Here is a 27,151-nt window from a genome sequence, read left to right as displayed (position 1 = left end):
ACCGCACCTGATCCTTTCTTTTCAGCACATCCAGAGGAGGCAACGAGGCTGGAGAGGGGCTGGGAACACAAACCCTGTGAGGAACCACTGAGGGAGCTGGGGGTGCTCAGCCTGGAGAAAAGGAGACTCAGGGGTGACCTTATCACTCTACAGCTCCTGAAAGGTGGCTGTGCTCAGCTGGGGTTGGGCTCTTTCTCCAAGCAGCACTGACAGAACCAGAGGACACAGTCTCAAGCTGCACCAAGGGAAATAGAGGTTGGATATTAGGGAAAGATTTTCACAGAAAGAGTGATAATGTTCTGGAATGTTCTGCCTGGGGAGGTGGTGGAGTCACCATCCCTGGGTGTGTTTAACAAAGCCTGGATGTGGCACTGGGTGCCAGGGTTTAGCTGAGGTGTTGGGGCTGGGTTGGACTCTATGATCTTGAAGGTCTCTTCCAACCCAGTGATTCTGGGATTCTGTGAATTTTCCGTGGGCTCTGAGCTGGGCTGGAGACAGAAATTCAGCTGCTCTGTCCTGGTGCTTTCAGCAAGAAGTCCTTCATTAAAAATGCAGGGAAACCACTGTGTGGTGGAAGGAGCCTGTAGCCTCTGACAGAAGGCTTGGAACAGCCCGAAAGTGCAGGGAGGAGCAGGAGAACCCCAGCCTGTCCCTGTCTGAGCTGGGCAGTGAGGAAGATGTGAGTTGCAGGCAGGATTTATCCCTGCTGCAGCAGGATGTGGATAACTGTGCTTGGCAGAGCTCCTTTCCAGGGGAGGTCAATGAGCAGCTTCCAGTTAAACCAGTGAAGAGCTGAGAGGGGTTTCCAGCAGCTCCTTTTGCAGCTTTTTAATTAAACAAAAAGTTTTGCCAGCATTTTGTGCCAGGAGTGCCAGCCCTGGTGGGCACTGCTGATGGCATTGGCACTGCTGGGTTCAGGGGCTGGGATCATGCCCAGGGCCTTTGGAGCGCATGGAAATGTTTCCATTTTCCTTTAGGGACTTGGCTCACACTTTCCAAGTGTAATTTGAAGTGGAGCCAGAACGTGGCCCAGGTCTCATTTTAAAGGGAATTTGGTTGAAGCCTTTTCATTGCTTTAAGTCCTGCAGTGACTTTAAGGCTGCCTGGTGACTCACAGGGAAAATGAAATAAATAAAATAGCCTTAACGTGCAGGCATGACTTGCAAAATGTGAGCAGTGTTGGAGAAGTTCTTTTCCTGTGTGACTTTGCAGGAGCAAAGGGATGCAGCACAATCATCCCCAAGGCTGCAGCAATGAGCACTTTCTCCAGAAAAAAAAATTTGGGGATAAATCTGGGAGCAATCCAAGTGGGATCTTCTGATTTTCTGCTTTGTTTCCATCTCATTTGGTTTTGTGTGTTCACGGGAAATTTCTATATTTGTTATTTTACACTCATGCCAAGCCCAGGGATGCTGATGAATTAGGGACTAATAACAATTAGTGTTGAAATCTAAACAAATGAGCAAGGAATGAGTCATAATATTGGTGTGAGGACGGGGCACTGCTCATTGTTCCTTCTGCCTTGTCCACTTCCTACATTCTGCTTCCCAAAACTCATCATTTCTATTTGGGTTTGCAGATGCATTTCAGAAAAAAACCTGAAAAGTTTCCAAAACTGAAGTTCAGCAATGTAGAGTTGATGAGGATGTTTGGTTGCTCTAAATCTGAAATTTTGCTCCATTTCACTTCTATTATCAATTATTGAGGGTTTTGAACTTCATGCAAACCCAGAAATGCAGACACCCTCCATTCTGATGAGCTCTAAATGAGGCTCCATCCATTCTACTGAAATGCTTCATTTCCTTTCTGGCAGAATCTCACTGGAATCACATTCCAGATTTTTAAAGGTAAAGATTTTAGATGCTTTTGACTCATCTCTGTTTTTCAGACATGGGCAGACTCAATTCCCAGGAAATCTGTGTCAGGGAAAAGTGTGAGACCAGAGCAGGGATGTTCATGTCCTTTGTTTTCAGGGTGCAGTGGGATAAAGTCACAGATAAAGTCATGGATCATGGAATCTCCTGAGTGGGAATGGACCCACAGGGATGATTGACCCTGCACAGACACCCCAACAATCCCAGCCTGGGAGCTCCTGGAGCTCTGGCAGCCTCGGGGCCGTGCCCATTCCCTGGGCAGCCTGGGCAGTGCCCAGCACCCTCTGGGGGAAGAGCCTTTCCCTGAGCTCCAGCCTGACCCAGCCCCAGCCCTTTCCCTGGGGTCTGGCTGTAAAATCTGTGCCTGAGGATGTGTCCTGTACTGCTGCTCTGGGTTTTGGAGCCTCTGTTGTTGTTTGAAAGAATCAAATAGAAGAAGCTGCTTCAGCAGGGAAGTTATTAGTGCTGGGTGCCCTTGAATGGCAAGGCTCGGATTTGGAGGAAAAAGCTGAAATGAGACATTTTCCATTTTATGATTTTGTCTGTGGAGAAAGTCCTTTTAATCTCAATTTAATGAAAGTCGGCTCAAGATGTGTGAGTGACTGGGAGTGCTTGGGAGAGACAGGAGCAAAGCTTGAGAGGGGCTCAGAGCAAGATGAAATTCTCCCTGAGATGAGGCAGAATTTGGAAGGGTAACCACCATCCTCCTGTTTGGAAAGACCTGATGCTTGATTTTTCATTTCATTATTCATTGGGGGATTCCAAGCCATTGTGACAGATGGGTAACGCGATGGGTGACTCACTCAATTAAAAGGCAAATATCCTGTATGTATGTTAGGAGAAGTTTTACAGATTTATAGTTCTGTTTTACCCCCCTTGTGTTGTTATCAGGGGGTGCCCTGGGTTTGGGACAGCTGAGCTCCAGTCAGGATGTCAGGCAGTGATCTCCAGCACTGGGCAGAGAAGGAGGAGTCCAGGGACAGAACTTTGGGAGGGGCCAAAGGGTTAAAAGGTGACACCTCCATTGTGTGGATGAGCACATGGTGGGAAAATCCTCTGCTCCTGGTGTTGTGATATTTTCTCTATTCAGTCTTCTGTTGTATTTTTGATATCTTTTAAATTTTTGAAGTGAGTAGCATCTCTCACACCATTTATATTGGAAGGGATTTCCATGTACAAGATGACAAACGCGGCAGAATGAATTAAACTGGTGACAGGAACATCAGGAGCTCCCACCTTTTCCAGCCTCTCAGACCAAACTAACAGGGCACAGTCTGGCCCTGTTGGTGGGGATGTCCTGTTGGTGGGGATGTCCTTCAGCCTCCTGCCCTGGTCCTTTTTCCAGTGCCTTTCCCCACAGCCTTTCTCCTGGTGCAGGAGGCTCTTCTGGGCCTTGATCTTCATTGCTGCCTCACAAAAGCCCATCCGAGAGCTCCACCCAGCCTTGCCCATCCCCAAGGGCTACCAGGTGACTTCCAAAATATTAGTCCAGACAGGAATGTCCCCTCCTTGGGCTTCACATGGAGAAACCTCTAAACAGTTTTGCACCAGGAACTTGGCCAGGTGGGTGGGTGGCATCACAAAGAGCTTTAGACTCACTGCTTTCTGAGGACATCACATCTGCTGGCAGAGCCACTCTGTCTCCACGGGGTGGGACAATCAGTCCAGGCTGTTGTCCCTGCGAAGGCTGTCCCACGTCCTCTTGCTGGAGATGCCAGGAGCCCTGGAGGAGCTGCAGGGCCCTGCTGGGTTTGAGTCCAGGTCCAGAACCCAGCACTTGTTGCCTCTGGGTGTTGGTGTCACCAAGGTCCTGCAGATGGGCTGGGGACTCTGGGTGTGAACGGCTTCAGTGTGGGGCAGAGCCTGCCCAGACAGCCCAGGAGCTGCAGGGGCTGTGTCAGGGTTGGGCTGCCAGGGCTGGGGTCCCACGGATGGTGTGAGAAGTGATACTCACTTCCAAAAATTTAAAAGCTTTATTGAATTCCTATCAAAACTACAACAGAAGACTGAATAGAGAAAATATCACAGCACCAGGAGCAGAGGATTTTCCCCACCATGTGCTCACCCACACAATGGAGGTGTCACCTTTTAACCCTTTGGTCCCCCCCAAAGTTCTGTCCATCCACTCCTCCTTCCCTGCCCAGTGCTGGAGATCACTGCCTGACATCCTGACTGGAGCTCAGCTGTTGCCATGGTAACGAGCCGACCCTCCCAAATGTCCCAAACCCAGGGCACCCCTGATAACAGCACAAGGGGGGTAAAACACAACTATAAATCTGTAAAACTTCTCCTGACATACATACATGATATTTGCCTTTTAATTGTGAGAGTCAACCATTGCATTACTCATTTATCACAATGGGGTACCAGGGTGCTGTGCCAGGGTGCTGTACCAGGGATGCTGTGCAGGATGCTGTACCAGGGGTGCTGTACCAGGGTGCTGTGCCAGGGATGCTGTGCAGGGTGCTGTGCCAGGGTGCTGTACCAGGAGTGCTGTGCCAGGATGCTGTACAGCCCCACCCACACCCCATGAGCTCCCTCCTCTTGCCAGGCAGCTCACTGCCCAGCCCTCAGCTGCTCAACAGGAGCTGCTGGGGCACAGACCTGTTATGGTGCTGGTTGTTCATCAGAGACACACAAACGACACAACTCTCCAAGGTCCTTGTGACAAACAGTGTGGCTCATTGTTCAGAGCTTTCTTTTATGGGCAGTTCATAAGTCCTGGCTGTAGGCAGCTCATCGCTGTGATCCTCCCCCAGCCCAGCTCCTGGCCAGTGAGATGTCTGCAGCCCAGGGTGGAATGTGACAGCTGAAGGTCCCTGTCTATCAGCACAGGGACTCCAGTGCCACAGAGAGCTGCTGATGTGGGAGAATCCCAGAATCCCAGACTGGTTTGGGTTGAGAGGGACCTGAAAACCACCTGGTTCCACCCCCTGCCATGGGCAGGGACACCTTCCACTATCCCAGGCTGCTCCAAGCCCTGTCCAGGCTGCCTGGATGAGGAATCCATGATAAGAAATCCATGCTTTTCCCTGGACTCTCTGCTCTCTGGCTCTAATTGAAGGAAGGGATAGCAGTTCTCCTCAGCAGCCTGAGTTCTTTCCCTGCCTGCTGCTCAGCCCTCCCCAGTCCTGGAGCTGTAGGAAGAGGAAGGCTGGAGGACCAGGACACTGAGTCCACGGCAGGATGTGCAATAAGCTGTAAGAATGATCTTCCTGGAAATGTCTGATTAGAGAATAATCACTTTCCTCTTCTTGGTGGGAGGGGTTGAGGCCCTTTTCCAGGGAATGGCAACAGATTTCTTCTGTTAGAATGAAATCTCAGTGAATGTACCCAGAGAAATAAATGGAAACAGTCACTGCTTTTATCAACAGGCTCCCTATGGAAAAATAATTCCATAAGAGCTCTTCTATGGCCTTGTAATAGCAATTTGGGTAAAATCTGACTGCATGACGGGGCTGGATCACTTCCACTGCTCTTATCCCTAATTGGGAGATCAAGCACAAGAGGAGGCAGGGAAAAGATAAGGACTGGGATGCTGTTATTAAAATGTAATCTTTGAAATTGCCCAGTGCTGGCTGAGATTTAGTGCTGCTAACTGGGCTGGCAGGGCCTTTCCAGGGAGTCAGGGCATTGTTATTCTGCAGAGGGATGCTTATTTATTATTTATATTTATTTATTAATCTATTTATATTTTTTTATTGCTAGTTGTTGAGAGATACATTAATGAGTGACTTTTTTTTAAAAGGGTTATGTTATGGAAATAGAAACAAATGGATGTTGGGTGACCTTAAATAATGGCTATGAAGTTGTGGCCTTTGAACTGAAATTCTTAAAATTTATTTGATATTTAGGGAGATTTTCATACAGAACAGAAAGAGGGAAAGCCCAGCAGTATCCAAGGAGTAAACAGAATCCTGTCCAATAAATGCAGGCAAGTTTTCCTGTCTGGTTTTCCCACAATCTCTGTTCTGTATATTTCACACAAAATAAGTAATACCAGGTCCTAAACTTTGTAAATAAATCAATGAGCCGAGGCCATGACCCCTGCAGAGCTGGTTTGCCTTGCTTTGATCCAAAGCCTCGGGATGCAGCTCGTGCAGAAATGACTGTTTGCACCAATATCCAGCACAGTTTAATTCACCCTCAGGATTTGACTGCTCAGGAAAACAGGGCTTTTATTGCCTGTCAGGATTCCGTAAGGGTTATCCCTCCACTCTTGGCAGTGTGCCTGTGCTGCTCAGCTCTCCCAGTTCTGCTCTTCTGGTAGAACTTTATTGGAAAAGTCTTTGATCAGTAAAAGTAGAGGTTGAGCTTTAAAAGCCTCCAGCTTGTCACCAACCTTTATTCTTGGAGACCTCAGGCACAGTTCAGGTCCTTGTGTGCTGTTTGCTACGTGACCAAAAGGAATTTGTCTCCTGATCCATCCCAGCATCACACAGTGGGTGATCCCATCTCCTCTGTGCCCTAAGGAACATGGAAAACATCCCAGAGCAGATATTCACTCCAGTACCTGGGGGCACTGACTGTCCACGAGTTACTTCACAGTGTTTGGCAAGAGGGAAATTAAAAAGAGTTCTTAAATGGTGCACAGTAATCTAACCTGGAGAAGTTTCTGAAGGGATTGTCTCACCTGCAATAATTCACAGGACGTGGATGGATATTAGAACATCTGGAAAACACTGCAATAGACATTGAAGTTTAAAATGTCCGTAAAAGAAAAATTCCTGCTATCCCAGTACCTTAAGCAGGCCCCAGCTGGGTGGGACTGCCAGTGCACGACCCCCCTGTCACCCTGTGACAGCTCTGTCCTCCTGCCTGTGCCCCAGTCAGGGGCTGGAAAAGGAGGAGACCAAGTTAAACAGCACAGAGAGAACTTGTCAGGCTGCTCAGGGGGAGAACCAAGACAGGATTTCACACCTTCCCTCCCTGACCCAGCTGTGTCCTGGCTGGGACCTCCACACACCCGTGTCAGGCTCTTTACAGAATTGTAGGATAACTCAGGCTGGAAGGGAGCTCTGGAGTCACCTTCCAGCCCAAAGCCAGGATCAGCTGTGCCAGGATCAGCTCAGTCAGCCCTTCCCTGCTGTATGTGGGGACACATGGGTGGGACTGGGCAGCTGGAGGTGGCAGAGGTGGCTGTGGCAGTGCAGGGGGTGGCTCTGCTGTCACCTCAGATCTCCTCGTGGAGCTGGGACTGAAGGTGCTCTTGTCCCCAGGACTGGGTCACCCCAAACTGCAATTTCAGAAGTGTTCTGCCTGCCCTGGCTGGGGTGGGGTTTGCTCAGGGAGAGCCCCTGAGGCTGCTCTGCCAGAAAACCTGGGGTGTTGTTTGAGGTCTGTGATTCTTTAACTGCAATAAATAATACAAACACATAACTTCACCATAGGCCAAGAAGGGGATGAACTGACCAACATCCCCTTGCATTTTCATCCACCAACACAAGGTCCATTAAAGGGGGGATGTAACACCTGCATCCACCACAGCCAGTAAGAGCCTGAGAGGAGAGATGTGGGACTCCAGGTGGCTCTTCAAAATGCAGTTTTTTGTACCCAAGATGTTACAGCAGTCCAGGGTCATGGGTGACAGAGCCTGCAGCTCCAGCCGGCAGCTCCAGCTGCAGACAGGCCTGAAGACCCTTTAGTTTTGGCTACAATGCATTATATACTTTTCTTTGCTGAACATTTTAATACATAACCACCAATCAATATCTTTACTATTTCCTACAGCCTATCATAACTGCTGTCATTACCATATTATGGTCACTACTATCCAATCACCTGAGTTAGTACCCTACACTTTAAGCTTAAAGTTGTTTTTCAGTTTTCTTGCAGTGGAAAATCCTTAGACCTTTTTTCTACTTGCCACATGGGCATGTTGGTTTGCCTGTGGTATCTTTCTGCTTTTCCTAAGACCTATTTCTGCTTGGGAAAAGCATCTTTTTGTTTGTGGCCAGCATATCCTTTGCTCTAGCCATAAAACCTTCTTCCAACTCCACTAAACCTTTGCTTTCTTAGCTGTCCAGCAAGACTGGCTCAGCAATTGTCAATTTACACATCTCTTGTTCTTCTGTATCAAAACTTGCTTCCATCTCCATTCCATTCTCAGGTTCTACATTCAGAGAGCTTTCTGCCAAGCACACATCTGTGAGGCTTTCTTGTCAAACTTTCATCCTTCCCAACAGCAGCCAGGTCCTTTCTGGGGTCAGCACAAAGCTGCTGCTGCTCTGTGTAGACAGGGGAGGCTGAAACCCTGGGAAAGACCCTGGGAGCTTGTGCTGCTGGGCTCAGGGAGGGCAGGAATTAACATCCAAACAAGGCTTAGAAGCAGATCAGGCTGAGTGCTAATACCATTATTAATAAAAATGGGGGTCAGCTCTGGTTTTAATCAGTTCTGTGCAGAACCGGAGGGAAAAATTATTTTGAATCAGATACATTTTTGCTTCCAGCCATTCCAAATCTGTCTCTGGGCTGTTCCTTGGCTGTGCTGGTGGAAAGGTTGCACTTCCAGCTGCTGTGAGAAGTTCAGGGGCTCAGGAATCAGTGGCCATTCACCCAAAGATTGTCTCCAGCAAGGAAATGCTGTGGGTTTTGTTAAACCAACATGTCACAGTGAGCACAGGCCCTGGCCGCTCACCAGGAACATCTGGAGAGGAAAGACAGAGTCCAGATGGCCACCAAGGTCTTGGAGTGTTCCATGGACAGATCAGCTGAATGCTGCTCCCAAATTTCCCATCAGAGCCCCATCTCAGAGGCTGCTCTGTCCTGCTGGGAGATGTTTCAGGAGCTGGCCACACTTGAAGGAGCTGCTGGTGCCACGAGGATGGGAGGAGCAGCAGTTAGGAGGTCATTAACCCAGGAGAGCCTCTGCTCAGGGCTTTTCGAGGGATTTACTGGAATTCTAGCATCCTTTTTGGGAGCTCTGTGACAGTCACTTATCAGGGAGTTTGCTGATGGCACTTTCAGAGCCACAGAGATTTCTCAGGCTTTAAACTTCCATACTCTGAACTTTCCTGCTTGCAAAGTGTTTGTTATTTCCAAGGACATGATGGCTCCACTGGAGAGGGGATTTTAACTCTGCCAGGGAAAACAAGCAGATGGTGGAGAGAGTGGCAGAATCGTGGCAGAGCTCCTGGTCTCCAAGCATCTGCCTTGGAGCTCGGCTGGGCGTTTCCATCCTGCAGCTGGGCAGTGCCAGGAGCAGCCCATGGATGTGGCTCTGTCCTGCAGAAATGGGCACACCCTGGTGCCCCTCCCTAAGGAGGGGTCCCAAATCCTGCTGGCCCTGCCTGGCCATCACTGCAGGGGCAGCTGGTGGCAGTGCAGAGCCCCTGGGGCTCGGCAAGACACAAAAGCAGGTTTGGTGCTGGCTCCCTCTGACCCTGCTGGACATCAGCTCTGGGCATTCCCTCCTGTCTGACCCACGGGCAGCTGAATGGGATTCACAAGGTCCAGGGCTCTGTCACAGCAAGGAGCTGGAGCTGCTGGAGGAGCCCAGAGGAGGCACCAGGATGAGCAGAGGGATGGAGCAGCTCTGCTGGGAGGAAAGGCTGGGAGAGCTGGGAATGTTCACCTGGACAGGAGAAGGCTCTGGGATGACCTTGTTGCAACCCTCCAGTGCCTGAAGGGGCTCCAGGAGAGCTGGAGAGGGACTGAGGACAAGGGATGGAGGGACAGGACACAGGGAATGGTTTCCCACTGCCAGAGGGCAGGGATGGGTGGGATACTGGGAAGGAATTGTTCCCTGGCAGGGCGGGCAGGCCCAGGCACAGGGTGCCCAGAGCAGCTGTGGCTGCCCCTGCATCCCTGGCAGTGCCCAAGGCCAGGCTGGACAGGGCTTGGAGCAGCCTGGGACAGTGGGAGGTGTCCCTGCCATGGCAGGGGAGTGGGACAAGATTAGGGAACATCATAATGTGGCTTTGAGCACAAACAAGAAGCAAAATACCTCGTGTGTGTCCCTATGTGTGTTCCTGTGTGTCCCTCCTCAGTCACATCACCCAGCCCCCGCCTCTGTCCCTCCCTCTGCATTTTCCTGCTCTAAACTAAGGAGCTGCTCTTTTGACAAATTCCTTGAGCAGTTTTCCAGCAGGATGGGCAGAGTCACAGCCAATCCATGCAGGAACACCCGTGGTGGAGCTTTGCTCCCTCCCAGCACCTCCCCATCAGGAGTGGTGGAATATCTGTAATTACAGATCTCAGAGCAGTGGGGATGTGCTGGAGTCACAAAGGCTGGAAGCAGCTTCATGGAGCTGGGTGCTGTCAGCTCAGGGGCTGCTCCATCCCTCAGCTGCCTCTCTGTGCATCAATAATTCTGTTCCAGAACCACCTCCCATGGTTCCAGCGCTCCCTGGCACCTTCCCCCTCCTCCTGCCACTCCCCACATGGAATCTGTTAGGCTGAAGAACCAGCTGTAGATCGTTTCCTCCAAAGGCTTTTTGTGCATGAAAAATAGATCAAAATCCTGGGAGCTATTTATGCTGGTTTATTTTTACAGCTCTGACAGAAATGGTAATAGGAAAATGAGATCAAGATGCTTTTGGTACATTACTGGCAATAAAATAATAAAAAAAGAGCAACCTCCAAGCAGATCAGGGTCAGATCCTGCAGGTAATTTCTGTGCTAGGAGTGCACAAAGCCCAGCATGTTCAGCTCCTTCTCAGGGCCTCCAGGTATTGTGGATGCTGTTTTTGAGGCACTTGTCTTTTATGAGTCTGTAATAATCTTTGCATTATGCTATTACAACATAATCAGGTCCTTGTCACGCTGCCAAGGCTGAGCAGATAACATCAGAGCACTGAGGAATTTCAGCTCTAAACTCATTAGGAAGACCCAGATTTGTTCCATGATAGCTCCAAACATCTCTGGAGCTCTGTGCTCTGCAGGGATGTGCTCTCAGCCAGATGGGGGCTCAGGAGGCAGATTTGGGCTCCAGCAGAGCCTGGCAGTTCTCTCCAAGATGGGATTTAAAAATACTCTGCTCCTCTTCTTTAAAAAATTAACTTCTGGGAGCCCTAACATGACAAGGCTGCAGTGGCTGTGAGTGCTGTAGCTGCAGAAATTCAGGTGTCACTCCTGGAGCCCAGGGAAGTGAAATGCAGTTTTCCAGCAGTTTTCCCAGCCAAGGGGATGTGGACATTTGTCATTCCAGAGGATCCTCCCCATGCTGGGCTTTGGGATTGCCATCTATGAAATGCAGCTTCCCACCAAGCTTCTGGTGGATCTTACCAGGTGATGAGGTCAGATCAGCCCCTTTTGCAGCCAGCAGTGATGGCTGGTTAGAGCAGGTTGGGTTGCATTTGTTGGAGAAGCACAGCACAGATCTTTCCTTGGAAAAGCCTGCAGTGTGAGCAAACTGCACTGCAGTGTGTGGGAATGCTTCTCCTGGAAAATCCCCGTTCTCCATGGATGGCAATCCTGCTTTATTCTGACCTCTCAATGTGTCACAAGTTAAACTGTTCATGTTGCTTGAGGATGAAAAGTGGTTATTACCCATTTTTGCTGCAGGTTAGGGATTGTGGAGTGCCTCTGATTTCACTCTCCTTTGGCATTTTTAGTTGCCATTACAAAAGGAATTAATTTAGGAAAGGTTGGTCATTGGGACACTGGACAATTTGGACATTTCTGTTATTGGTCTGGCACAAGGTGACAGGAACCTGTCCAAAGTGTATCATCCATGAGGATAAAACACAAGAAAAGGAGAGACAAAGAAGAAAAATAATTAAGTTTTTAATATGTGTTCTAACCCTGTCTTCCAACATTCTCTGCTGGAATGGGTGTGGGCTGGATGGGCAGGTCCAATTGAAAATATCTCATTTTAGGGAGATGGCCCATGGATACTGGGCCTGATCTGGCTTCTTCTGATCCTCCCTGAAAGGTTTTCTGTGGCCTCAGGACAGAGGAAAGATGCAGGTACAGCAGTGAGATTCCTTTTCCTGTTCCAACTGCAGGACGTGGGGTCTCCTTGAGTTCTCCTTGCAGGTCTCCAGGATAATTCCCCGTTGTTCAGGGTGGAGCTGTGCAGGGATTTCCAGCAGGATGCTCGGGTGGCTCCATCCAGGGCTGCTGCCTCTGCCAGGGATGTGCCACAAGGTTTGGTCCTTGTGCTTCTGCATCCCCTGGCTCTGGATGTGGGGCTGGGTGTGACATTGCTGAGCCTCAGAGGTGGCACAGTCACTGCTTTGGATCAACCCCACACTCCCAGGCAGCCTGATGTGATCTGTGAAAATCCAGATTTTCCTCTTCCTGGAGTGCTCACCCACTGTGGCGATCAGGAGTTCCAGAGTTCCCAAAGGCAGCTGATTTCCCTCCCCTTGTTCCCCCCTTCATGTGACTGCACTGCTGAACCTCTGCTGGGGTGGTGACAGGAGCCAGTGGCACTCCCAGAGCCTGCAGGAGCACTCCAGTGCTGATTTAGGATCCAACACCTATCTCTGTATAAATATATCCATGAAAATGCCAAATACCAGCCAGCCTGCTGGGAGTGAGGGTTGTGGAATGGGATTGTCACCCATCGAGGGCCACCAGCTGCTGATGGGAGGTGTTATCTCCCAAAACTGGGGTTGAACAGGCTGGCTGGGATGCGGTGTCCCAGTGCTGCATTCCACAAGCCTTGTGCCAGGGAAACAAAGGGAGCACAGAGGTTTGGGGAGCAGCTTCTCCATCCCATTCCTGGCAGCACGAGCTTGGCTTGGGGACCTCCTCCCCTGGTGTCCTGTGGGGACGTGGGATGGGGCATGGCCCAGGTGGGAACAGGAAGGATGGGAATGCTGGGAATGTGGCTGTGCATGTTGTTTGCTCCCACAAAAGCAATAATTTGGAGAGGTAAAGTCTCAGAACTTTACAGGAGAAATTATTCTTTCTTTGCCTTTTCTGCTGTTTCTGGGTTTGATTATTTAGCCCTTTGTGCTGGTACATTCTGAATTATTTCAGCTGCCTAGTAATTCTGTTGTCCCCTTAACTTTGGAAGTTACTTTTCAAAGGAGAGAGGGGAGCAAAGATAAGGCAAAGCTGCTAAATGGGAAATCTATGGCTAATTAAGGCAGGGGGTCGCTAATCACCTTAGAAATGGAGATATGAGCTGAAAAGCCTGGAGTGGGTGGAATGAAAGTTAGGGAAGGGTTTTCCCCCATTTCCTCCTGTCACAATGCATTGAGAGATTCAAAGTTTCCCTTGCAGACATGTCCTGACACTATTAGATGTTGTCTCTTTGCATTAACTGCAGAGCTCGAGCTGGTCCAGGATGGATTTCAGTCTGAATAGTTAAAATTTGGCCAAGCTCTGAGCAAATAAAGGCAGGGTTTCATGGGAGCTGCCAGTGCTCCTCATGGATGTCACACCATGCTCCAGCCAGGACACCATGGCCAGGACCCAGGGTGGTCACTGTCCCCACTGTTTTGTGGGCCTCCCCACCTTCACAGCCAGGAATTCCTTCCCCATATCCCATCCATCCCTGCCCTCTGTCATTTTTAAGCCATTCCCCGTGTCCTGTCCCTCCATCCCTCATCCCAAGTCCCTCTCCAGCTCTCCTGGAGCCTATTCAGGCACTGGGAGGAGCTTTAAGGTTTCTGCAGAGCCTTTTCTTCTCCAGGTGAGCAACCCCAGCTCAGCCAGAGCACTGGAAAAGCAATTTTCCCTTTGCAGCTGAGGCCTGGCAGCTGGCACAGGAGCTGCTGGTGCTGGTGGGAGCTCCCCGTGCCCAGGGAGCCACCTGGGGCTCTGCTGCCCCACGGCATCAGTGCCGAGCCCTGTCCCAGCTGGGCTGGCCCTGGCAGGCTCTGAGGTCCCCCCTGTGTCACAAACACTCTCACACACCCAGGGCAGCTCTGTCTGTGCTGCCAGAGGCTGGCTGGGAACCAAAGCTGGCTCATCCCAGCACTGGAGCACAGCCTGGCACAAGGGCACCTCGTGGTAACCAAAGTTTGCCTCCCACAGGGAAACAGGAATTTGGAGAAGGCCTCTGAGTCCAACCATTCCCCAGCACTGCCAAGGCCACCCCGGAGCCTGTCCCCAAGTGCCACATCCACGTGGGTTTTGAACATTTTCAAGGACACTGACTTAAGGGATGGTGATTCCACCACTGCCCTGGGCAGCCTGTTCCAATAATTGACAACCCTTTCAGGGAAGGAATTTTCCCAATGTCCCCCCCAAGCCTCCCCTGGCACAAGCTGAAACCCTTCCTTCTTGTCCTGTCACTTGTCAGCTGAGAGAACAGACCGACCCCCACCTGTCTTGAAACTTGTCTTGGTTGGAAAAGACAGGTGTGTGCTAAGGAAGGCAGGAGCCTCCCCTGAAATGGAAAGTGTAAACCCCCTCCCTCTGAATTATGATGATTTTGAAATTAAGGGGCTCTCAGGCAAAGATATATGGGAGTAGGAATAACAGTTCTTTATTAGGAAAATTAGAAATACAAATGCAATTGTGCAAACAGAAAACCCCAAACCACTGCCAGAGTGAGAGCAGGCCCTGGCAGGCTGTGGGTCAGGGTGGTGGCAGCAGTGCCATTCCATGGGGGCTCAGCCCTCCTGCAGTGCCAGCTGTGCTTCTGCTGGAGCAGGATCCTGGACAAGGCTGGAGTTTTCCTCTGGAGCTCCAGGGCTGCTGTGGATGGGCCTGGGCTCCCTCTGGGAATGCAGTGGGGAAGAAAGCTGCTCCTCTGGGAATGCAGTGGGCAAAGGCTGCTGTGCTGTTCCAAGGTCAGATTGGATCCAGGTAGGAATGCTTGGCTGCTCCCCTGGGAGCATCCCCATGGGATGCTGGAATTTTCTCAGCCATGCAGGGACACTCAGTGGCCATGAAGAGAAGAGATCTCTTGGAGGGAGGATTGGCTGTGGGAGAGATAAAGAAAAGTGCCCAAAGAACAGCAGAGAACTGCCCCAGCTCTGACAGATGGTGATAGAACACACAGCCCCAGCTGTATCCTGTAACCCAAGACAAAATTCCTTTCAGGTAGAAAACAAGAAAGTCCCTCTGAACCTCCTTCTTTCATGTGCCAAAGCTCCAGGGAAGCAGATTTAGCACTGCAGTGTCAGCTGTGCTTCACTCCCCAAGACAAGTCGCTGCTTTTCCGTGCTGAATCCTTAGGGCTGTCACATTTTCTTTGGGAAAGAATTGCAAGTGTATTCCCCAGCAGCTTTCTGCAAAACACATTGAAGATCTCTGGGTGATGGATTTGTTTTCTGTTTGTTTCTCTGGGATTCCTTCACTAGAGTATGGTGTTAACTGGTTATTTATAAATCCCAGCATTTCCCATGGGTTTGATTCCTCCTGTGTGTGCATTGATGAAGATGTTATTGACTCACCCTCATTTTCTGAGGGGAGTGGGTTTATTTTTAGTTCTATATCACTTCATGAGTGAATGAGTGGCAATTTAATTGTTGTGTAGGAATGGGAATGTCAGACAACAGCGAAAACTGGAGCCTTGCTCATCATATTTAACCTGCTGAGTTACTGTACCCTGAGCCTCAGAGCAGGGCTTTGTGTGAGAAGGACAATTTCCAGGGGATGGAGGGACAGGACACAGGGAATGGCTTCCCATTGCCAGAGGGCATGGATGGATGGGAGATTGGGCAGGAATTGTTCCCTGTGAGGGTGGGCAGGCCCTGGCACAGGGTGCCCAGAGCAGCTGTGGCTGCCCCTGCATCCCTGGCAGTGCCCAAGGCCAGGCTGGACAGGGCTTGGAGCAGCCTGGGACAGTGGAAGGTGTCCCTGCCCATGGAGGGGGTAGAATGGGATGAGCTTTAAGGTCCCTTCCAACCCAAACCATCCTGGGATTTTGTGATTCCATGAAAAATCTGTGAAAAACACGTTCACTCTCCTGTGACAATAAAAAAAGTTTAACAAAGGTTAATAGGAGACAAGGACCACAGAGCAAAGGTTATTACAGCTGGGTGCATCTTGGCACCCTCTTATCTTCAGGGATATTCCTTAAATACCTTTTATTGACATCAGCCTGTTGCATATTCATAGACCCTTATGCACAGACCCTTATGCACAGTAAACTTTTCTGACGCCATTGAGCAGGACAGGAACACAGAACTCCAGATCAGAAGGTTAAGAAAATGAACTCTCTCCTTTATTTCAAATTCACCACTCTGTATACAGGGAACATCGAGAAGACTAATTTCATTGGTCTTAGAGTAAAAACATCCCATTGGTGGGCAGTGAATGACACACAGTAGCAGAACATATCTATAAACAATGTGAATAACAAGACAGATTAGAGAATTGTTTACATTCTTGCCCAACTGTTTCTCAGGCTCTTGCCTGGTTAGAAAACCTTTCTCTTTCTCTCTGACTGAGTTGAGAATATCCACACTTTTCCCCAAGCTAGTTTACATATTCCAAGAACTGTTTAGCCTGGCTCCTCCTTGGAGCCTCCTTTTTAGAACATGCACATTCCTTGGTTGTGGCTTTGGTCCTTTTTTATCATCCCCTTCAGTTTTGGCCCTGGCCCACGCTGCCTTCAGAGGGTGAGTGCTGATGGTTATCAGATCTGTTCAGGTGTCCTCATCCTGTGTCCATTGGATGTTATCCCATCCAAGCAGCATTTTAACACGAGCACACTGATATCAGCTATTGCACTGCTATGTCTGAGCTTAATTAACAACAGAAATAAAAACCATATCTTTAGAACAAAGTTACTTTAACATCACACGTATAAAATCTATTTTAACATTTGTGAGAAGCTCATATTATAACATGTATCTATAACAAATCCAGTAGGATTCCTTAGCAAGAACCAGCTCTGTGTGTGAAAGGGCTTTGCTGTGATCAGTGGCTGCTCAGCTGGGACACAAAAGGTTCCCAAGGACCCTCCTGCCCTCCAGGCTGGGTGCCATGGGGTGAAGTGCCTGCCCTCATGCTGGGGGTTGGGATCCACTGGGCTCTTCTGCCTGTGTCCTGTGGGCAGCAGGAGAAGGAACTCTGTGCCCTGGAGCTGTGGTAAGGGCTGAGGCTTCACTCTGAGCTTGTGGGGCAGGCACAGCTCCACAGCCGTGGGGGAATCACTCGGGTGGCAGCTCCCTGTGCAGATCTTCACCTGCATTTTGGGTGCAGGAGGAGCAGAAATTCCTCGTGGGGCCACGTGGGAACAAAAAACTCCTTCCTGAGACAGGTATTCCAGTGTGACTTCGCCATTCCTGGGTCACAGCTCTCTTTGCTCCTGTTGTTCCCAGCAGAAATATTCATAAATACTTTCTAAAACCAGGAGTTTTAAAAATGCATAATATAAAAAATCCTAATTAGTTACAAATATTATTTAATATAAATATAGTATAATTTTAAAATCCTCGAAAGTTCAGGCTCTGTTTAGGAGGTAGATGTATGGATAATCTTTCCTTGGATAATTCCTGAGTTAAGTTTGTGTTAATCTCTCTGGACCAGGCTGTGGATGTGCCCCCAGGCAGTGCCCTTTGCTCAGTGCCCAGCTCTCTGCCTCACCCAGGTTATTCCAATGTGGGGATTTCCAGGTGGCTTCTACAGATATTCCTGAAATGTAAGGAAGCTGACATGAATTATTTACCTGAAGCTCAGAAGGGTAACAGTGTGGTGTGACTCGGGGCAGGCTGCTGGAAAATCATGTTAATTATGATTTTAGTAGTTTCAAAAGAATTATTCTGATTTTAAATCAGGACAAAACCTAACAAATCCCCAAAAGTACAAAACCAGGAGATGCTGGGGATCACTCTGGGCTGGAATATTTGTTCAGTGTAGTGGTTGAGCCCAGCAGCCTTAGGAGTACCTAAGGGCAGAGCTCATTCCTGTATTTCACCAAGATGCTGAGAAATTAAAGAATTGAGCAGGCAAAAAACACAGGCAGTTTCTGCCTTAGGAATATTCCTTTAAAAATGTATCTGTTTTTCTGTGGGCTTGCCTGGTTCAGCTCTGATTTGCTTTGCCTGTGCCAAACCTTGAGTGGTCCTTGTTGAGTTGGCTGGGTGGGAGGAGGACGGGAGGGACAGGGAGGTCCCTGTCTGAGACCAGCTCCGAATCCACTCTGGGGCATGAAATTGCCTTTGAAGTGTTCTGAAAGGTCAAGTGACAGAACAGGGGCACATTGGATTTTCCTGCACGTTTATGCAGCAGCTGATACACCTGGCTCAGGTGTTTTGCTGGGGCTCCCGTTGTGCAGCAGTCCAGGAGGGAACAGCGTGAGGAGCAAGGGCATCCCAAGGGAAGGTGTCCCCTCGCTGTGCCACCCCTCTCTGCTGTCATTTGGGCATGTGCCCACGCTGGAGGGACCAAAGCCACCCCTGGGAGGTGACAGCGGGCACTGCTCCAGCCTGGGGACTCCTGGTGCTGCTGGAAGAGGGAATCGAGCAGGCTCCATGAAAATTAGGGCCCACAGGTGGGAGGAAAGGGTGGCGGAAGGGATCCCAGAAACGCTGGGTGTTACAATAATTGTGCAAAATAATCATGCAGAGCAGCCTGCTTAAGGCCTGCTTGGAATGTGGGTTTGGAGTGATTGCCCAGGGCCTGGAGTCCTGTCTGGAAGGTAAATAACTTCTTGCTGGTGACAAACAGGCAGGGAGAAGCCAGGTATGGCAAGTCTTCCTGCAAATCCCCTGTGTGTGAGATCAAAAGAGGATCTTACATGATTTTCTTAATTTGTAAACTGTGATTTAAGGGAATTTGAAGCAGCACGTGAAAGAGCAATAATTAACAAATATTTTCAAGTGAGAGAAATCTGTCCCTGCCATATGTTTCACTGACTCATCCCTTCTGCAGGAGGGGATCTTGGAATTGTTTGAACTCTTGCAGTCACTAATGCTTTTTATTTGGGGGGAAACGCAGCGCTGGATCCTTCATGGGGTGAGGAAGAGACCTGATCCCCCTAAAGCTTTAGGCACAGCTTAATCCAAGAGTGGTTTGGGTTGGGAGGGACATAAAGATCCTGCAGTTCCAACCCCACAAATGCCCCCTGTGTGTCTGAGTGCTGGGCAGAGGCCACACGTGCCCATGGGCTCTCCTGCCAGGTTGAGACACGCCGCCGGGCTGGCGGGATAACGCGCGATGCTCAGAACTCCTTTGTCTCGCTGCCCGCGGGTCCTGCCCGTGCTGAGGGAGCTGTGGCTGTGTTGCAGGTGTGGCTGTGTGGGGGCAGCATGGAGGTGCTGCCCTGCTCCAGGGTGGCCCACATCGAGCGCAAGAAGAAGCCCTACAACAACAACATCGGCTTCTACACCAAGCGCAACGCGCTGCGCGTGGCCGAGGTCTGGATGGACGACTACAAGTGGCACGTCTACATCGCCTGGAACCTGCCCCTGGAGGTACAGCCTGGCCTGTGGGCCCTTCGTGCTTGAAACCTGACTTAGGGAGCATTTCATGTCCCTAAGCTCAGCCTTAACCCCCCGGGTGTCAGCCCCAGCAGAGCTCCCTCGGCTCTGAGGGAGAGGCTCCAGAAGCTGCAGGCTTTGGAGGGGTTCCTGCTGCTCCCACAGCCTTTCTAGTGTGGTTCTAAGAATTAGAAACCGGTGTTTATCTCCCCCCTGAGTGTTTAGCCAGCGTGAGGAGATGTCCTGACACTGCTCTGCAGGTGGAGTCTGTCTGCAGGCAGATTATCGATGTCAGTCAGCATCGTTAGTGCCTCAGGTTTATTCATGTGTCACTTCCAGCCCAGCTCAGGTTCCCAGCTCATGGACACAGATCCCTCCCAGAGCTCCCCAGGGCCTGAGGCTGTTTGTTTTCCCAGTGCTGGAAAGTTTAAAGGTAAAGGATTGGAGGTTGATGGCTCACAGAAGGGATTCCCTTCCTCTTCAACCTTCTCCTTAAAGAGCTTTGGTGGTTCCTTTGATTTCTGCCCAGAAATGGTCAGGCTTTCTTGGATCTGACACATTAGTTTTGATGTAAATCCTGCCACATCACAGCCTGGTGAATCTTCGGAAAACCACAAGGTTCCACCAGGTGAGCAGGTCCAGGGACACGTCCTGCACAGGGATCACTCCCTGCACTTCTGGGAAAGCTCCACAGGCTCCAGGAGGGATTTCTGCAGCTCCAAGGCTGCTGCTGGGGCTCTGCCCTCCCTGCAGGTTGTGTCTGATCTGGGAAGCCAAGAGCATCTCCTGGCTCCTGGCTCCAAACCCTGCCTGGAGCAGCGCTGGCAGGATCAATGCCCCATTCCTGCACTGGCACTGCCAGGGAGGAGCAGGGAGGTGGGCATGGGGAGGCAGCGATGCCCCTGGGTCATGGGTGGGATGAGCAGGTCAACGAGCACTGGGGGCTGCCCAGTTTCCCTGGGAGGTCAGACTGCTGCCACAAGTGTCCAGCCCCCCTGGGTGCAGTTATTTCCAGCCACTCCTGGGTGCTAAAAATGAGCACAAAATATTGCTGCTTGGCCAAGGCTCAAAGAGCTGCTGATTCCTGGAGCTGCTGAGGGAGCACCCCCAGCTGGTGTCTGCTGCAGGCCTCTGGAAAAACAGGAAAGCACAAAAACCTGAGCTGCTGCTGCAGCTTGCTGAGGAAAGGTGACACCTGGGGAGAGCTGCTGGTGTTTGGAGCCACGGCAGTCACAGCTTTGTGCTGCATTGGGAACAGCCTGGGAAGGGCCAGGAGCTGCAGGTTTGTGGTCCTGGGGGTGGGCGACCAGGGCCAGGTGGTACAAAAATACCAGGAAATACAGGAATAGAGATGGAAAGGAAAGCTGCTTTCCCAGGGAGCTGCAGGAGGGCTCTGGCTCCGACAGGCAGCACTCCAGGGGCTGGGAGAGGGGGAGCTGCCTCCAGGACTGAGGGAATTTGGGGATCTTAAAAAGAGGCTTCAAGATCCAAATGCTCATGGGCAGGGATCAGAAATCCTGATCCTTGGCCTGATCCCGTTTTAGAGGTGAGGCATCCTTCTCCTGCTCAGGAACACATCGGGAGCATTGCAGAAAGGATTAAAATGCATCCTGTGGAGCTTGGAAAAGGCACATGGATCAGCACTGGGGGTGGGAACAGGCCTGGGTGACCCAAAATCAACTTGAGATTTTTATGTAAGTCTTTCCAATAGGTCTGGGTACCCCAAAACCCGTTTGAGATTTTCGTACTGGTCATTTCCCAATCAAATCAAGATTTAATTTGAGGGAAGCCTTGTTGGGTGGGGGAGGTTTTATGGCTGTGCACTGGATTATTTTGTGATGCCAAGGCAAAGCCCTGCCTATCCCAGGTGCTGCCTGACTGCTCTGAGCCCCACCTCACCCACTCCCATCGCAGCCTGTCCTGCCCTTCTCCACTGAATCATCTTTATTTTTACCTCTCAGCTATCAGGGGCACATTGAAACGCTGTCTCTTTTAAAGCAGAGTGAATAATTCATTAGGAGATCATTACAAGCATTGTAATGGAAAATTGCTTTCCCAGTTGTGTTTAATGATCTCTGGGAAAGACAAGAGCAGGAGCTGGACCAGAGCAGAAGCCCAGGCACGTGCAGGAAGAAGGGGCTGTTGTGTGCCTGCCTTTGGCTTCCCTTAGCTCCCCAAATGCCATGGGGGAACAAAGGGGGGCAGCTCTCCAGCCCTGTTCCCAGCTCCTGCTGGGTTATTCCTCAGGGACAGCTTTGTCTGCAGAGCTGTGGGGTTCTGCCGTGTCTCCAGGGAGACCATTCCCCCCTGGAATTGCCCAAATTGCCAAGAGCTTTTGCTGAGGTTCAGCCTCAGCTTTTCTTCTAGTGCAATTTTTATCCTTTATTCTCAGCTGTCTGCCTCTGCTATATTTGAATCTTAAACCTTTCTCTCTTTCCTTCATTCTTTTCCCATTTATTTTACACCTTTTACCCCTCCCTTCCTCTGGGTTGTGTCTCAGTGGGGTCAGGAAAGGGTTTGGTGCTCAGTGCCCAGGCAGGGTTTGCATTTCCATCTTTTAAATCCTGATATCCACTTGCTGCTAAACCCATACCTCAGAACCCAAATGGGAGGAGCAATCTTTTAAAAATACCTTGTTTAAAAATACCTTGTTTAAAAATACAGATCAGTCTTTGTCAGGTGGATCCAAACCAGGAGAATTGGGAGAAGACCCCCCCAGTTTCACTGCACTTCCCAACCTTCCTCCAAACATTTTCTTCTCCCTTTGTAAATTATCCCTCTCTTGTAAATTATCCCCAAGGGCCTGTCCAGCATCAGCCCATGGCCATTGCAAGGGGGCCCTCAAAACCCAGCAGAGAAGTTGGTGCTCCCCTCTGGAACCCACATCTTCCTTCTGATGATTTCAGCCCTGGACCCACATCCCAGAATTCCTGGAATTACTCAACCACAGGCAGTTCCCAGGCAGTTTGAAAAGGATCTCAAAGCTCAGGGAAATGCTTTCACTGTACCTTTTTTGGAAGTGTGACCATTCAGTGATGTCCTGTTGTTTTTCAGAATCCAGGGATTGACATTGGGGATGTTTCTGAGAGGAAAGCCTTGAGGAAGAGCCTGAAGTGTAAAAATTTCCAGTGGTACCTGGACCATGTTTATCCAGAAATGAGGAGATACAACAACACCATTGCTTATGGAGAGGTAATTTAGTCCCTGAGCTCAGCCTGCTAATATTTACAGTCCCTGATGAGAAACAGCCTCAAAGGAGAGGAGTCTGAATCAAAATGGACTTTTTCTGTGTAATTACCTAAATTTGCATAAATCTGCTCCCAGGATCTTCTAAAAACCAGTTTGGGGATTTGTTGCTGATCTTGACTGTATAAAGCAAAAGATGTTAATACATCATTTAGTGAATTGACAGAAATTATCCATATTTCCCATTGACTCCATGGATTAAGCAGCCGTATTTGTAATTTTAATACACAGGCATCTTCTAAAACCCTGTGACTTGAACTCAGCCTAATTCCTGACAAGGTCTCTGGAGGATTCAGTGCCTTGTCACAACAGCTTAAGGACAAGATAAAATGAGGGGACTTAATTCAATCTCTGCTGGCTTTGAAACCATTCTGGGAATACAGAAAGAGTCATTTATGGGAACTAATAACAAATACTCTGCTGCAATGGAATTGATGGAGTAGTGGCACTTGGAGTAGGCTCCTCGAAGCCTGGGCACCCCAGATGGGTTATTCATTTTAGGAAAGATTTGTTACCAAAGTTACTTAGGGTCTTCAAGCTAAAACCTCCCACAAAATTCTATTTTCATAGAAAATGAAATTTCAGAATGGTTTGGGGTGGAAAAAAGCCCAACTGGAACAAGGATCTGATGATTCCAAGGTGATCCTTGTTCGAGTTGGGCTTTTTTCCCTGCCTTGTTGAACACTCTGAGATTTCACTGAAAACTGAGGGGTTCTGCATTGATTTCTGGCAGCCTAAACTTGGCTTTGTCCCCACCACCCATGACCAAACACAGAGCCAGCTGTGGCCAGGAATGCTGCTCCTTGGAATGGGGATTGTGATACAAAACCAGTCATCATTAGCCTTGGATTTAAAGAAAGGTTTAGTGCTCTGCAAGTTTTCTTTTCCTGATTATTCCTGGTGACACAGCAGTGAGAGCTAGAGAGGGTAGAGAGGGCTGAGCATCCATTTCCTGCTTCTCTCTGATAAGAGAGGGCCATAACTCTGCCCCTTTTGTGCCATAACTCGGCCCTTTTCCCACAATAACTGTGCCATTTTTTGTGCCCTAACTGTACCCTTTTTTCTGCCATAACTCTGTCCCTTTTGTCCCTTAACTCTGCCCTTTTGTCTGCCATAACTCTGCCCTTTTTCTGCCATAATTGTGCCATTTTTGTGCCTTAACTCTGTCCTTTTTCTGCCAAAACTCTGCCCCTTTTGTCCCTTAACTCTTCCCTTTTTCTGTCATAACTCTGCCCTTTTTCTGCCATAATTGTGCCATTTTTGTGCCTTAACTCTGCCCTTCTGTGCCGTAACTCTGCCCCTTTTGTCCCTTAACTTTGCTCTTTGTCTGCCATAATTCTGCCACTTTTTGTGCCTTAACTCTGTCCCTTCTGTGCCATAATTCTGCCCTCTTTCTGCCATAACTCTTCCCCTTTTGTCCCTTAACTCTTCCCTTTTTCTGCCATAACTCTGCCCCTTTTCTGCCATAATTGTGCCATTTTTTGTGCCTTAACTCTGCCCCTTCTCTGCCTTTACTCCATCCTTCTGTGCCTTAGCTCTGCCCTTTGTCTGCCATAATTCTGCCACTTTTTGTGCCTTAACTCTGCCCCTTTTGTGCCATAATTCTGCCCTCTTTCTGCCATAACTCTGCCCCTTTTTGCCCCTTAACTCTGCCCCTTTTTCCCCTCCCAGCTGCGGAACAATAAGGCCAAGGACGTGTGCCTGGACCAGGGCCCGCAGGAGAACCACACAGCAATACTGTACCCGTGCCATGGCTGGGGCCCACAGGTGAGGTTGGCACTGCCACGGCCAGGTGGCACCACAGGGGACAGCCTGGAGCTGTGGCCTTTGCTCTGCAGTGTTAAAAACACCTCGGGTATCACAGGGGGTTTTCCCAGCTGCTCCTGCAGTGTTTTCTGGGTTCCCATCATCCTGCCAGAGCTGCAGGGAAACGCCTTGAAAGAAACTGGAAACCTTTGTAAATTGAAAATGTTGGAAAGTTGAAATTTTTGCAATTTGACACAAAAAAAAAATTTGAAATTTGTAGTTTAAAATAAAATCTTCCAGACAAAGGAAGATGACAATAATCATGGACACAATCTGAGAATTTCCTTCCCAAGGCCAGGTTGGATGGGAGTTGGATGGAAGGTTGGAATAAGATGATCTTTAAGGTCCCTTCCAACCCAATCCATTGTGGGATTACTTCTCTTCCACCCAGGAGAATAAGCCCAGACTAATGGGGTAAAGAAAACAATTAGTGCTGCAGTAATGAGCCATTTCAGCTTGGCTGGAATTTGTTTTCCAGCACTTGTTTTGCCTCTCCAAAGGTTTTGGAGCATCTGGGGCCCAGCAGGCTTGAGGAGGTTCATTTTCAGCTAAAAAGATGTACAGTTCAAGGAATGGGAAAGCATAAAAATCCTGTTCTCACTCCACAGTCACCCTGGACTAAGTGATCCCAGAGTTCATCTGAGCCTGAGCTTGAGGACCTGGGAAGCAGCTGTGGGGTGGAGAAAATCCCACTTTGGGTTACCCTGGCCTTAAACAAAGACCAGTCCCTGGGGCTGATGGAGTCCCAGCTGAACAGAACCTGCTCTTGCTCAAAACCACCATTTTTCTCTTAAATGGCACCAACTGCCTTTTGCACTTTGTGGCTGGAAATCTGAGCCTCTAAGTGCATTATTGTGTGAGAAACTGGATTGGGCAGCCATTGGCTGCTCACGCTGGGCTTTAGGGTGAATGGCTGAGGTTATTTATTTTCCCCTCAGTGTTATTTGGATTAAGCTTAACAATGTTTTCTTTCCCTGCTTGAAGTTCTGAAGTCAAATTTTGCTGGCTGCCTGGAGCTTGCCCATTTCATCCTTCTTGGTCTTCCCTCTCCACATTGTCCCTTCCCTCTTCAGCTGAGAGACAGTTCTTGGCAGTTCCTTTGTTTCCTGATACATCCAATTATTGGAACTCCTGGAAAATGCTGGTTTTCAGCAGCTATCAGTGAGTGCGGAGCCTTTGAAATGGCTTTTGTGGCACCGTGAAGGAAATTGGACTTTCCCTACAACTGTTTAATTAATGGGCTGCAGGTTGTAAGTTATGGCTGGGAATGGAATTAGAAGCAATGGAAACTCTGGTTTGTGTATATATACATATATATGTTTAATTTTTATTTATTTGTATGTGTATGAAACCCCACAAGGAGCTGTTGAGCTCCTTTGGAGTTGCGCACATCCCAAAGCACACGTGGTGTCCTAAAATCCCCCCTTCTCTCCTTGATCCTGGGGCCCATCCCAGGCATTCTGACACCCCAGACATTCCTTATTTCAGAATGCAGAAATGGTTTCGCTGCCAGCTGGGGCAGGAATGAGAGAGGGGCAGGTGTGGGGTCCCAGCTGGCACTGGCACATCCCGGGGACAGCGGGGCCGTGCCTCCTGCTCCTGCCACACCAGGGTGCTGGGATCTTCTTGGAAGCCCTCCCTCTTCCTAAATCCAGTCCCAGCCCTTCCCTCTGGCTGCCCAGCTGGGAGAGAGGGAATGTGGGGTCTGCCAGGAGGGATTGGTGCCATTCAGGACACTTTGTGTCCTGTCCCCATTTTCTGCTCTCTCCTGTGACTGCCCATGAATTTAAGTTCAGCCTGGATGCAGTTCAGGGTGGTGGCTCTGAATGCAGGTGAGATCTTGCCTTTACTCACTCATCCCCCACTGAATAAATTTTTGGGAATTTTTCTCTTATTTTCCCCTCAGCTTTCTGTTCTCTCTACTTCCATTCACTTCCAGGTCAGATCATTATGAGGTTCCATCATCATCCTTTTATCCTGTAATTATATTGAGGCTGCTGATGGATTTTTTTTCCTGCTTGATGGCTTCATCTTTGAGGCAATCCCTCATGGAAGCACCTTGCTGTAATGATGTATTACACTAATAATGCAGCGATAGCTCATTGCAGTGACACGGCTATGGTGATATATGAAGGTGATAGAAAGCACTATAATGCTATAAAACTTAAGATAATGTTCACCCAGCAGAGCATTTCATTTAATTATGGGATAAAATATGTTTTGCCCATTTAAGCAGCGAGAAGTTGAGGACAAAGCCATCAATAGTGAGCTCATGGGGGACACGGCAGGAGCAGGGGTGACGAAAGAGCACCCTTTAATCAGATCAAACTGTGGTAAAAGGCAAATCCTGAACATTTTACTCATGGCTGCTAATTGATGTTCTGCTCAGAGCAGAAGGGAAGCTAAACAACCCGAAATTATTTTCCAATAGAGTCAATGAAGGTCATCAAGGCTTTTATTTCCCAGGTGCTGGGATGTCTAATTAACTTTCTGCCATCCCTGAGATGCAGCCAGCCAGAAATCACAACCACAGGAGATGGACTGGAGGTGCAGCTTTGCCAGGGGGGATCAGCCCCAGCCCTGGGGCAGCTGAGGCAGCTGGGAAGGGGCTCAGCCTGGAGAAAAGGAGGCTCAGGGGGGACCTTGTGGCTCTGCACAGCTCCTGACAGGAGGGGACAGCCGGGGGGGTCGGGCTCTGCTCCCAGGGAACAGGGACAGGAGGAGAGGGAACGGCCTCAGGCTGGGCCAGGGGAGGCTCAGGGTGGACATCAGCAGGAATTTCCCCGTGGAAAGGGTGCTCAGGCATTGGAAGTGGAGTGCCCATCCCTGGAGGTGCCCGAGGAGGGGCTGGACATGGCACTCAGTGCTCTGGGGACAAGGTGGGCATCAGGCACAGCTTGGACTCGATGGGCTGGGAGGGATTTTCCAGCCCCAGGGATGCCGGGATTCCCC

The 27,151-nt window shown here is 49.6% G+C and overlaps 1 protein-coding gene across 2 annotated transcripts in view; it reads left to right on the top strand.

The window, feature by feature from the left end:
* GALNT17 (polypeptide N-acetylgalactosaminyltransferase 17) overlaps positions 1-27,151 on the top strand; it is a 212,294-nt gene that overhangs the window by 179,930 nt on the left and 5,213 nt on the right. For both annotated transcript variants that reach the window (XM_053995477.1, XM_053995480.1), the window contains 3 exons: positions 18,956-19,141; positions 22,202-22,339; positions 24,065-24,160. In XM_053995477.1, coding sequence (XP_053851452.1) covers positions 18,956-19,141; positions 22,202-22,339; positions 24,065-24,160 — 420 coding nt within the window. The remainder of the gene's footprint in view (positions 1-18,955; positions 19,142-22,201; positions 22,340-24,064; positions 24,161-27,151) is intronic.

The sequence above is a fragment of the Vidua macroura genome, chromosome 20, assembly GCF_024509145.1.
Source record: "Vidua macroura isolate BioBank_ID:100142 chromosome 20, ASM2450914v1, whole genome shotgun sequence".
NCBI lineage: Eukaryota > Metazoa > Chordata > Aves > Passeriformes > Viduidae > Vidua > Vidua macroura.
Note: the sequence above shows the minus strand (reverse complement) of the source record. Positions and strands in the feature narration are given on the sequence as shown.